A 13842-nucleotide genomic window follows, 5' to 3' on the forward strand; every position below is an offset into this window, starting at 1 on the left:
AAATGTTGTGTAGTAAGATAATTTTAACTCTAATTAGTTATTAATTATTAGTATAGATTTGTGAAAGGGTGAAATATTTTAGTTGTAGTGTTTACAAATAAGGAAAAAGAATATGTTAATTAAGTATCTAATGAACAAGCTCAAGATTGTTTGACAAGAAAATGAACTAACCTTAAACATGTAATTTAGTTTGATGATGAGCTCAAGTTCGATTTACATTTGAAATTAAATTAAATGCGCAATCTAGAACTTTTAATACTCAACTTGACTCAGGATTGGGCCATTTGCCAAAGCCTTACATATTCTCCTTGATTTGTGCGCTTTACAAAAAAGTTGTCAGCAAAATCTAAACCTTTTTGTCTCTCTTCTTGAGCTACCTCCCAAGCAAAAATCCATTTTTCTCTCTTGGTATCACGCTCTATTTTCGTTGTCTCCATATGGAGGACCCTTGGGCCAAAGCTACCGAATTCTTTTGTAGTAATGTCTATTTATAAAACTTCAATTTCCTATTCCTTTGTGGATAACGAATACAATAGTTCTTTGACAAAGAACAAACTTTTATTCCACTCCAAGAAAACCCAAAAATAACGAAATTAATATTTCTTTCTCCAACTACGAAATCAAATTAGCTTTCCAAGTCAAAATTGGAATTTGATGCAATTTCCTAACAATCTCTACTTTGACTCAAATTTCATCAAGTAGTCTTCTTTCCCTCTAGAGATAGCTCCACCTTAATGAAGTAGTTTCTTTCTTCTTGGCATCACTCCACTTTAATCAAAGCAAATTCATCCATTTTAATACACACAAGAAATCACCAACTAAATCAACCAAACTCTGATACCACTTGTTGAAGGGATAACACATTGGAGAGATTTATTGAGTAGTTAATATAACATATAGAGACACACTTAACCCAAAATGCCTAAGTCCAATGAGTATGAGCTCAATTATGCTATATTAACTACTCATTCTTCTTATAATTTAATATGAAATTTCACTCACACTTATATATCCAACAGTTTTTTCCTCAGCCCAAGCAGTGGTACTCATGGTTTGTGACCATAGAAAATGGCGATTTTGAATGTTAGGGATTTCGTATTATACATCCTTCCCATTAACCACCGAGTGGGACAGTGATGAAGTTGTCCTCCTCTTCAAATTCTGTCCTTAGGTAATTAACCCATACGAACAAGCTCAAGTTGAGTTTGAAAACCTTAGCTTGGCAAGTCTAGCTTGGACCGTATACTTATATTAGTGGAAGTCACCACACTACTGTACAAGGATAAACAAAAATGAAAAACAGACTGTAAATTTTTTTTTTTTTAATCATGAGCATCTTGGAAATTTGTCAAACCTGTTAACCAATTCGTTCAATATTCCATTGCTTGTTATATATTACCTAAAGTTTTACCTAGCAAAATAGAAATAGATTTTGACTTCAAGCACCATGTGGCCCAAAATTATTTAATTAGCAAATCAATCACAGCCAAGACGTGCTTCCCTCTGAATATTGTGAAGAGCAAGGAAAAGAAAATGAAGAAGAATTAATAGAAGAATGTTTCTTTCTATCCCAAATTCATAAAATTCATCACAAAGAGGCCAAGTTCAATATGCTTTAGCATGATAAAAGATAAATTCAATATCCACTCCGATTGCAATTTGTACAAGAAAGTAATGGTGTTCAATATGCATTAATCAAATTAATGTGTACATGTACGTATATATGCAAGTGTCACTCCCACTAGTTTGCATTTTTAATCTCCGGCATAAACACAGTTTGAAAGGGACCGACCCTAGGTGACCTTGGTGGTGGCTCCGAAAGCATATTCCCAAAACTATCATAATGAATGACTCCTGAAAACGCCGGTGGCCGGCATTTATCGCCCATCAAGATTGATTTCTGCCACAACCCACCTTCACCTTCACCTTCATCATCTCTAAAATCATGACCACCACCTTTTTTCTTGTACATGAATGTATTTGCCTTGTTACTAATAATTGTCACGATTTTCTTGGATGACAACAATGGTGGTGACTTTGGCGAATTTGTTATGAATTGGTTTGCCTTGTTGCTAATTGATTTCACGGGCTTCATGGATGGTGACTTTAAGGGTGACGACTTCTTAGGCATAAATGACTCATTACTTTCATCATCGTCTTCGTAATCTTTTCGAGCACGGCGTGAATGCTTGGCACATAATAAAGCTACAAGAGCCATAACCGAGAAGAACAAGCCAATTGCTAATGGCAATGACCCAAATTGGTCTCTGCGATGTTGAGGAATCAGACGTACCATTTGATGCAATGGAACGTGTTTGTTTGAAGAAAATGATGAAGATGATATGAATGAAATTTTTGTTGTTAGTGGATGAACTTCAAAGTTTGAACGCTTCGAGAATGAGCATTCTTGTTATGTTGTATATATAGGTGGTTCCGTTTTATTCTAATTATAGTTTTGTCCGGTGGAAGGTAATAGCTAGGAAGGAAAGACTTTTGACATCTTCTTTGTGCCTTCGATGTCTTTAGCCTAAACAAAAAAAAAAAAAAAAAAATTGTAATATTTGTTTAGGTTAGTTGTTGGTTCATTCTATATGGGTAAATTTGCAATTTTAATTTTAAATTTTAGGATACGTTGTGTAACTTGATTTAAAAAATTGAAATTTAATCACTGTACAATTGGAAAATCATCCACACAAAATAAAAAGAAATAAATACAGTTGTCAATATGAATATGTATCTTAAAAAAAAGAACACAATGTAGAGAAGCATAAATTGACCCCAAAAAATTCAATATTGAATTAGTATAATAAAATATAAATTATAAAACTAAAATAAAGAAAACAATTAACTTGTTGTAATTGACAAAACATATAATAAATACAGATGCAAAAATGAGTAGGCCTAATCATTGTCAGAAGACTCAGAACTAATATGAGAGTTTTCCTTGTTTTACTTTTTGGGTCTCACTAACAAACACTTATAACTGGGTGAGTGTGTGTTTCCTTACTTATAACTTGCTCTGCGCAACTAACTGCCACATGTAGTTTTGGTTGTGGCATGTGAGTTTAAGTTTTATCAAAAAAAGAAAAAAAAGAAAAAAAAAAGAATCTTCTTCTTTTTCTTCTTATTTTGGGAGTCAATATAATATATAAAAATGACAATATAACACTTGACTCGGAAGTTGAAGCCTACAGATTTGGACTAAATTATGTACTATTAACAACTCACTCTTGTAGTTTTATCTAATGTGAGACTATAATGGGTAACTAATTTTCCCAAGAAGTGTTGATGTGGACCTTGTAGCTACACTTCTGTATTTTCTCTATTGTCTTATTAGGGTACCATCACAGACATATTAAACTTAATTATCTGTTTCTCGAAATAAATCAAGAAGTCACTTTCGCTAAATCTTTTTTTTTTCTTCATAATAAGATGATTGTTTTGATAGCAATGACAAACGTCTTCGGTATATATGCATATGCATGCTAGCTAGATCAACATATACAGAATTATATTAAACTTCGATCCAGTGGCGGAGCTAGGAATTTATCTTTGGGGGGGCCATATTACGCATGAAAACAAACGTATAGTTACTAACACATTTTCTTTGTTTGTAGTATTCTAAGAGGTTCTTTTGGTCAACGCCAAGAATGTGAGGTTTATAAGCCAAGAACGAAGCTCTTGGGTAAGTCACAATTTTTTTTTTTTTTAATTTTTTATAAATAAATGGTAGTTCACTATTATTTAAAAGGCGAAAATCACCTTTTAGTCCCTATATTTTCAGACGATTCTTATTTTAGTCCTTACATTTTATTTTTACTATTTTTAGTCCTTATCTTGAAAAACGCTTCCCATTTTGGTCCCTGCCATTACATCAGAAAAGGAAAAAGCTGACGTGGCAAACAGAATGAATAAATAATGCTAAATTAATATCTACGTGGCATAAATTAATAATAAAAAATGTTTTTTGGCATTAAAAAAAATGTCACGTCAGTATTTAAATTAAAAAAATTAATTTATTAATTTTAACTAAATAAAAAAAATTAAAAACATAATTAAAAACTAAAAATCATATGAATTGAGATCTAAGGGTGTCTTGAACAAGAACAACAAGAACACAAACTTAGATTCAAGAACACAAACCCAGAAATTAAAAAAAAAAAAAAAAAAAATCCCCACCTCTCTTCGCTCTCCGATTCCATCTGTAACCTCAATTTCTCTCCTTTCCTTTCCATCTGTTGGCCTCGTACACGGAGGAGCAAATCGCGATCGTGAGGCTGATTAAGAAGAAGAAAGACTACTACGAGATTTTGGGGGTGGAAAAGAGTTGCACGGTCGAGGATTGCCTGAGATCTATGGATTCGACAATCCAAACCCTGGCTACTCCCAATCTCCGTTCAGCTCCGACGGTCCGGTGCTTCCGCCACCGACTGAAATGGAGCCAGAGGAAGGTTTTGCTCTTCGTGAATGGAGGCGGTGAGCATTTTAGTCCTTTTGATTTTGATTTATTTATTTATTTTTGTGAGATTTGAATTCTTTGATTTGTTGATTTTTCCAGATCTAATTTGTATTTTGTTGCAATCTACTTAGATCTGTAATTTTTTTTTTTTTTTTTAATTTCTGGGTTTGTGTTCTTGGATATGAGATTGTGTTCTTGTCTAAAACATACTTAGATCTCAACTCATATGATTTTTAGTTTTTAATTCTGTTTTTATTTTTTTTATTTAATTTAAATTAATAAATTAATTTTTTTTAATTTAAATGCTGATGTGGCATTTTTTAATGCCAAAAAACATTTTTTATTATTAATTTAGTATTATTTATTCCTGCCATTTGCCACGTCAGTTTTTTTCCGTTCTTGATGTAACTGCAGGGACCAAAACAGGAAGTGTTTTTCAAGATAGGGACTAAAAGCGGTAAAAATAAAATGTAGGGACTAAAATGGAAATCATTTGCAAATATAGGGACTAAAAGGTGCTTTTTGCCTATTTAAAATTATCATCAACATTATTATCATGTAATATTACTTTTTTTCTTCAATTAATTAATTAGGGTTAGTTTAAGGTTTTATCTTTCAAGTTAACTTGATTTGTGAGTTGCAACTTGGCTATTTATTATCTCTATAATGGGCGTACCAAAAATCAAGACTAATTCCACCATTTTTTTTAAGCTTGAATTTATCAAATAGAACCAAGACGTGTTGATCATCTTGTTGGTAGAGTTAAGTCAATGAGAGTATTATTATTAGGATTGAACAACACAGCCAAAATGAAAAAAACTTTAAGTCAACTTTTTCCATTGTGCCCACCATACCACTAATTTCCAAGGTCAAATGCGTAAGCATTTTCTAGTACACATCACATGTTGATGAAGGCAAGAGCTCAAATAATAGCAAGCATAATAAGCAAGGCTTAGAAATTCTTCTTGTAATTATAACCCCCGTGATCCAATTTGTAAATTTTTTTTTTCACTTATTCTCATTGGTACTTCTAGCTAGAGAAATGATATCTAGCTAACTATTTAGAAAATCTTCATTCCAATTTTAATTTTAACCCAACAAGACACATATATATGATTAGTAGTATTGACATTGTTAAAACTAATTATAAGATTTCTTTTTGTCTTGTACATTTGCAAAGTGAAGCATAATTTTCCACATTCAACGTTTAGCTTGCCAAAAGGGATTAAAAAAAAAGAAGAAGAAAAATAACCCATTTATGTCACTCAAAGATGATGACTCATTATATAGTACAATATCGTATTGAACACGTCCTATATGTAAAAAGCTTGCCGTCAAGCTCAAGCAAATTATAAGTAGTTTGAATTTCCCAAGATTTCCATCATTCTTATACACCTCAAATAACATGCTATCACCTTTACTATTTTTTTCCTTTTATTTTATGTTTATCTCTTTTTCTATAAGATGCTATCATCCTGTCTTGATTTGCATCAAATGTCCTATATTTTCCAATTATGGTCTCGAATACCTTTTTCGTTGGGTGCCCCATCATTCTATTTATCCATTTATAACATATAGTTAAATGATAGCTTAATTCTCTCTCAAAATTGATAACAATCTGATTAAAACGTTTACATATATTTAAGTTTGAAGAACAACTACGTTGATGTTGGCTATTGATAATATACTCTAAACGTTGCTTTCATAAAACATTTGTCACCTTGGCAAAAACTAATCAAGTCGGCAAATCCCTTGAAGATATAGATGTGAAAAATACTTCTCTTCTCTCATAACCTTATGTCCCATGGGGTGCACTGCTTTCAATTCATAACCTTATAATTAGATCCAAGAGATTATATGTGTTGTACTATATGCAGTGAACCACACTAAGTGCATTGCTAAGTTGGAGGGTCACAATATATTGTAGTTGGAATGGAGTAAATCGTACTAGGAGGATGCGTAGCAAGGGCACGAGCATTAAGTGTGCTAGCCACATATATATGTCACATATTGCATTGTCAGTGCAAGTAAGGAGGTCTTGTCTCTTTATCTATATAAAGGGATCAATATCATGATCAAGTTGTAAAGCAAAACACATTGTGAATTATTAATTTTACCTTTTGGGCAGTTTAGTGCGGTTAGTGCCTTGAAGAAATGCTTGCAATATGTCTTAAAATTTTGGAATTAAGCTATTGGTCGATTCCAAATTGATGTCTTTGATTTAGGTGTGGCTCACCTGAATGAAGTTAATATGTTTGGAGAGTTAAGTGCTTTACAGGAACTCTTTGTGTGACATCTCTTTCCAATAACCATGATATTGACTTAAACAAGAAACTGGGGTTACCAAGGGATAATTTAAAGAGACATTTTGTGCTTATTACAAGATCTATGATGGTGTCCGAGGCAGTGGAGGAAAAGGCTATTTTATTCCCCTTATAATTTTCCTCTATAGTATAGTACACAAAGGGACTTATTGATTGGTTAGACGAAAATATGATCATTATCTTTTTAATTTAGTTGCACACCCATTAGACGCTATACGAAAATATGATCATTATCTTTTTAGTATGAATACAACAAGGACATGATAAGATTTTTTATAGGTTCGTTTAAAATTAGATCAACTCACTTTGACATGACTAATGGGTGGATCAATAACATGTTAACACATTTATTAAGCGTGTTATATAAATAGTGCCATGTTAATTAATAAACGAGTATGTTTAAGGTTGAAAGGTTTTGACATAAAAACATATATATATATATATATGTATGTATGTATGTATGTATGCTAATGGTTTTGACACATTTAAATGGGCTAGGTTGGGTTTGACTTTATTGTCAAATACCACTACCTCAGCTCAACAATAAAACCACCCGTTAACACAAATGGTCACCCCTAGTTTTAGTGCAATAGGTCATCTACACTACCAAAGAGACAATCTAAAGATTCCTTTTATACTTCCAAAAGACAAAGAATTGTAGATAAAGGAAAAGAATGGAATTGAAATTCTGGGTATATAAGGGTGACTTACTTTTGTGTGCAATGCATAGAAAGCAGGAACCACCTCTTCTTCAGAGTGTGGGTTTTCAAAAAGAATTTGGAAAGATCTTATGAAAAAGTGTTTAATAAGGAAGCTTGTGTTATTATACCCTCCTTGAAGGTTTGATACAGCAATGATACTCTAGGATTGATGGCTCTCTGTGGTTTCAGCTTGATTGATCAAAAGATGATTGCAAACTACTGATTAAAAAATATGATCTTTTTACTCATAAGTTGGAAATATTGAGGCTTAAATTTTTTTTCTTTATATGATAAATAAGTTCTACGTCTAGTAAGCTTACAAAGTTGAGATTATACGTGCCTTTAATATGTGACTCAAGTAATGTAAAAAAAACCAAGGGAGTGACTTCAGAATTTAAAACACGTTAGAGTCTGCAATTATTAATCGAGCATTGATTAAATGTCTATCGAATCCTTTTTTATTTATAAAAAAATATATATATATATATATATATATAAGATAGAAATTCTATTCTAATCTAATCTAAGTATATATGTGTGTGAAATTCCCTCCTGGAGATTTGAATCCCAGCCTTTACCCCCCACACACCACAAGCACTTATATCTTTGGAGTGACCATCGCACCAATGATGTGCAGTGGTAAATGTCTATCGAATCCTAAATCTTGATTGATAAAGCCTTGATCGAGTGGTAGTAAAAACTTGGACATAATGTTTTCTTTGAGCTGCTTTTCCACAAACTAATTTTGGACACTTCAATTAACAAAATACTTCATTAACATGGAATTCTCCAATATAAAACCTAGCAAAATTTTTGGATTAAGTAATGTCTGTATATGTTGTATTAAATTCTCAATTGGAGTCATCAAGTTTAAAATATTAATTGATTGTTGGTATAGGTGGAAATCAAACCCGAGATCTTTTATTTAACGACAAGAAATTTTACCAATTAAGTTAACTAACACCCACCATAAAGAAAAAAAATTTTAAAAAAAATTGAATTAATTTAACAAAATTGGGTGCAAACCAATAAACTTAAACTTTTGAATTACGTTGTTATATTTTATATTATATTATATTTAGGTTTTAACTGGAATGTTTTGGAAGCTCAAATTTTGGCTTGAAAAGAGCTGAATGCGTTAAGTTTAATTGAGGCCACATTCGTATCCCTTCAATTTGGGCTGTCCCAACGTATGTAGATAAGGCTTGAATAGCCCTTCTAAACCTTAGGTCTGTTTTGGTATAACTGCCTCCTCAGAGTTGATGGATACAGGGTCCCTCACCATCTCGGAGCACCATTTGACATTTACAATTACAACTACCCACTAAGAAGTAAGATCTAGGAAATTTAGCTATCAATTTTTTTTTTTTTTCTCTGGCACTCAATCTATCTACAACTACAAGGCACCACTCAAAATATAATTTTTTTTTTTTTTTTTCTCAAAGTCAACTACCATATAAAAAGGTGATTAACTATTTATCACAACAAAGGGATTTTTTTTTTTGAATTCCATCTATTGCTAGCCCAGAGGAAAAAAATATGTGTTGTGAAATAAAAAGGAATATGATATGTATATATATATATATATATATATATGTTCAAAAAATGGCATTGCCTTCTTCTTGTATCTCTTTTATAGGCTACTCTTATGGCCTGTTTGAATGGAGGGGAAAAGGAGGGAAGTGAGGAGAGTAGAGTAGAGATGACTAAAAATAAACTAATTTTGTACTAAATCTATTGTATTCTCCCTTCCTCTCCCTCAATCCAAATGAGTCATTAGGTTCCAAGAAGTTCCATAAACACTTAAAAAGAAGTCCTATATTCTTGTATCTTTTTTATAGGCTACTCTTAGGTGCCAAAAAGATTCATAAACAATCAAAAAGAAGTCCATATTTTCTTGTATCTTTTCTATAGGCTACTCTTAGGTACCAAGAAGTTCCATAAACACTCAAAAAGAAGTCCACATACCTTTTTACACTTTGTATAATCAATATCTCTGAACTCTAAACATAGTTGGATTAGTTTTTGCTTTTTAATCTTTTTGTTCAATTGTTTACTCATACCTAAAAAATTAAAATTTTAAAAATCTATACAAAAAAAAAAAAAAAAAAACTAAAAATAAGCTCTCAAAAAACTAAACCAAATGCACATTAAATCTCACTTTATACATAAATTAGTGTTTGTCAAGTGGGGTGTAAATGTAATAAGGTGTCCTTGAACAAGACCCATGAAACTATAATTACAACATGGAAATATCAGAAACTAGTAAAAACAATGAAAAAACAGTAGCAGTCTCTTAAACAATGATAGTTAACGCACATCCAACAGTTGAGAATCTTGAGATTATTACAATTTCCAAAACCTACTCTATTGCAATCAACAAATAAAATAGACATTCTCATTCCTCAAAAGTATTTATGATTCATCAATTTTTGCCACTATCTTACGGATGTATTTATAATTTTATACAACTGATAATCATGCCGACTGAGTAAAAGTACATATCTTGAGGTGATTTTGAGATCAATTTTTTTAAAATAAAAAATAAAAATAAATAAAAGGACTCATGTAATGCTTGTGCTTATGAAAAAGAAAACCCACAAAGACAACAATGTTTGCGACGTTCTTATTATAAATGGGTCAGTACAATGAAAAAGGTCTCACGTGCCACCAAACCCATCACGTGTTCTGAACAATATGCTAGCTTTAATTAATTTTCAAAGAAAGCAAAGCTTTTACACTAACCAACCTCATTAATAAATATCATTATTATGGTGCAGCTGAAAAATCTTCTTTCGGGGATGTGCCGTGCCGTCACAGCTACTCATGTTTCTTTGAAAATCAAATTTAAAACATAACATTCACCGAAATCATCATAATCATCAATTAGTACTATATTGATCAAATTAAGCACTGTAAAGATAATCTTGCACTATATATAAAGTATCAACCTAGCTAAAATTGTAGTATATTAATTTCCTTGTTATGATGATAACAATATCCTTAATACATGTACAAACTCAAACTCTCAAAAATCATAAACCATGATCTTCATCATAATCTGAATTATGTGATCTTGATAATAAAAAAATAAAAGAGAGAGAAAGAGAGAGAGAGAGAGAGATTTGAAAACATCATTCACGTAATGAGAGCTTCCCCACTAGCCAGCTATCTAGCCATTTCTTTTCTCTCTTTTACAAATATATTCACCTGAGATGAAATCTTGATCGATCAATGGTGCAATGGGTTCGGACCAGTGGGTACACGGCGCTTTTCGACACCATAACGTGGATCAATCTCACTTCCATCTGGGTCTGGCTTCACGTGCATGTTCTGTGAAAGTTTCATGTGGTCTTGTTGTTGTTGTTGTTGATGATGTTTTACAAATGGTGTGAAGTCAAATCTGCTGGCTAGGACTTTTCTGGTGATCAAAGGGTGGTTTGAGAGTACTGTGGAATAGGTTATGGTGGTGATTTGTTTGGTGTTGATATTCTTGGACTTCAAATCAAATAATTGATGAAACAACAAGACGAGGAGAGAGAGCCAAAGAGCAATGAACATCATTTGAGATAGTTTCAAGGCCATGGTGGAAAAGGAGGAGGAGAAGAAGGGCTAGAAGAGGAAGCATGGAGCAATGAAATGAGGAAGAAACTCAAAGGAAATTAAGGTTTAGTAGATGGAGAATTTTGGTATAGTTTGACAGCTTGAATCTGATGAAGTAACATAAAAAATGTAGGAGACGGTTGAAATATGTGTGTTTTTGCGTTTCATGTGAGACATGAGATGAGAGTACCTTTTTATGCTTATTTATTGAGAGAGAGAGAGAAGAGAGAGAAGAGAGAGAAAGAGAGCCTTTCCCAATGAGAGTTCCTTAGAAACAAAGGAATAAAATAGGGTCATAAAATCATTTGTCAAACCTTGAATTATGCATGATTGTGCTTATTATTAATTTCTTGAATATCTTTGATACTTAGATAGAATATATATACTTTTAACCCCCCCCCCCTCTCTCTTTCTCTCTCTCTCTTTCTCTCTCTCTACAGATGCAAGAGGGTGCAAGATTGGGTGCAAGGAAAGCTCCATACCTGTTTGAGTGAATTGCAACTAAATAAAGGGTGGGGAATATGCAATCTACATTTTCTATGGAGAAAGCAATCTATGAACTGTATTGGAAAAGTGAGTGGCAAAGCAATATATGAACTGTTTGCAAAAGTGAAGATGAACTATAATGCCCTAAAAATAAAATAAAAAGAGAGAGAGAAGAAGAGAGCACATTTTCTCTGGAGAAAGCAATCTATGAACTGTATGGAAAAAGTGAGGGGCAAAGCAATATATGAACTATTTGCAAAAGTGAAGATGAACCATAATGCCCTAAAAAAAGTAATAATAATAAGAGAGAGAAGAAGAAGGCACATTTTCTATGGAGAAAGCAATCTATGAACTGTAAGGGAAAAGTGAAGGACAAAGCAATATATAAATTGTTTGCAAAAGTGAAGATGAACCATAATGCCCTAAAAATAAACAAGAGAGAGAACAAAAAGACATCATTTCGATTTGAAATGACGATACTAAACTAGTTTGTTTACTTAAGGTGAAAAGAAAAACATTATAGCAACTAATAATCAATCTAAACCATGCTTGGTAGTACCAACTTGTGGTTGATTTTAACTATATGCTAAATTGCTAATAAGTGATTTGGAGCTCAATAGTTATCTAGCTTGCTTTCATAACACATACATGTTCCAACTTCCAAGAGACCACAAAACATAGTGTGGGTTTGGATCCACGTTTCCAAACCCACTTTGCCCTTTTTTTTTTTTTTTTTTTTTTAAAGACGAGCGCCTAGTGCACTGTTCATGGGACATGAACAGTGTACCAGGGCATATGAACAGTAAAAAATAGTGAATAGTACTTTTTCACACATTTAAAAATTATTTTATTACAGTATTTTCAGTTTTTAGTTTCAGCAAAAATAAATTGTATCCAAACGGACCCATAATATGAGAAACACATGCCAATTTAATTAATTAATTAGGGAGAAAATTAATTTTTACATATATCAATGTAAGGGCTAATTCGAACTACTTTTTCTATGATATTCATCAAGCTCTCCCAATAATAGGATATGGCACATGCCCGCATATGACAATGGGATATGACTTCCAGAAAACTCTCATTCTAAGAACAAGGTTTGGAAGCAGCTTTTTGTTGATTGGGATCAGAGGAAAGGAAATTTTTTTTTTTTTTTTTTTGCTTGCTTAATGTTGGTTAAAGTATAATTGTACTTAAAAAAATAAACAATGTTTTAAATTTTTGTACATTAACAAATAAACTAAATTTAAAAAAAAATGTTAATTTCAAATATACTTTAGGAATGGTTTATGTGTGCTAATTAAAAATTTGATACTTTTATTTGGTTTCATTGAATTGTTGCTACTATATTATAAAGTTATGCCAATAATACTACAATTATATGTATAATTAACATGATAAATTGGCTTGTACAATATGATTTAGCATGCTTACAGGGAGTGAGACTTTTTACCTTGCTAGCAAAACACATATATATGGAAAGAAATAAAGGAAAACGAAATAAATACAAAAAACGATAGTTGTGGGTTCCAGTTAACTCAACTGGTAAAATCTCTAATGGTTGTATAAGAGATCTGGGGTTCAATCCCCTCCTACACCAAAAATTGATTAGTGTCTTGGTCTGATGATAAAAAACTATTATCAAAAGCGGACGCCATAAGTTGAAACTCTCTTAAAAAAAAAAAAGAAAAAAAAATGATAGTTAACTGAAAACTTATAATATGACGGTGAAAGGTCCTCATCATTAATAATGACTATCTCCATTTACTTTTAAACTTGTCGAGAGCATTTTTACGTTAAAGATTTAATTTTCAAAGAGTTTTGGCACTTAATTGTATTATTTGATCTCTTCTTTTATAAGGAGAATTACAATTCAAATCTTTCTCTTCTCACTTGTCGGTAACAATTAAATTATAAAGAAGGAAAAAAAGAAAAAGAAATAGAAACCTAATGTCCCATTTCTTAAAATTAGATAACAAAGCTTATCATCTATCACTTAATATGATGATATTTTAATTGACATGACACCATATATGCCTTTTTTACATTTCAAAATTATAGGTTAAACATGAATAGGGCAACTTTTAAATTCTAATAACCTCATGATAGTCTATTTAGAGCCACATAAAAAGGCCTCATGATAGCCTTCCCCAAAGGCCAACAGATTGGACCTTTACAATAGATGGGTTGGGCACCCAATAATCATTACCCCAAAGCCTTAATGGACTCCACTACAAAACAATATAATAAGACTGTGGCCCTTGTT

General features: G+C 32.0%; 1 protein-coding gene across 1 annotated transcript; it reads right to left on the reverse strand.

The window, feature by feature from the left end:
* Positions 1–1666: 1666 nt before the first annotated feature.
* Positions 1667–2387, reverse strand: LOC115971552. Its single transcript, XM_031091582.1, has one exon. It carries the CDS (start codon positions 2294–2296, stop codon positions 1742–1744), a length of 555 nt encoding a protein of 184 aa, XP_030947442.1. The 5' UTR covers positions 2297–2387; the 3' UTR covers positions 1667–1741.
* Between the last annotated feature and the right edge of the window lie 11455 nt (positions 2388–13842).

This window comes from Quercus lobata, chromosome 1 (genome assembly GCF_001633185.2).
Source record: "Quercus lobata isolate SW786 chromosome 1, ValleyOak3.0 Primary Assembly, whole genome shotgun sequence".
Taxonomy (NCBI): Eukaryota; Viridiplantae; Streptophyta; class Magnoliopsida; order Fagales; family Fagaceae; genus Quercus; species Quercus lobata.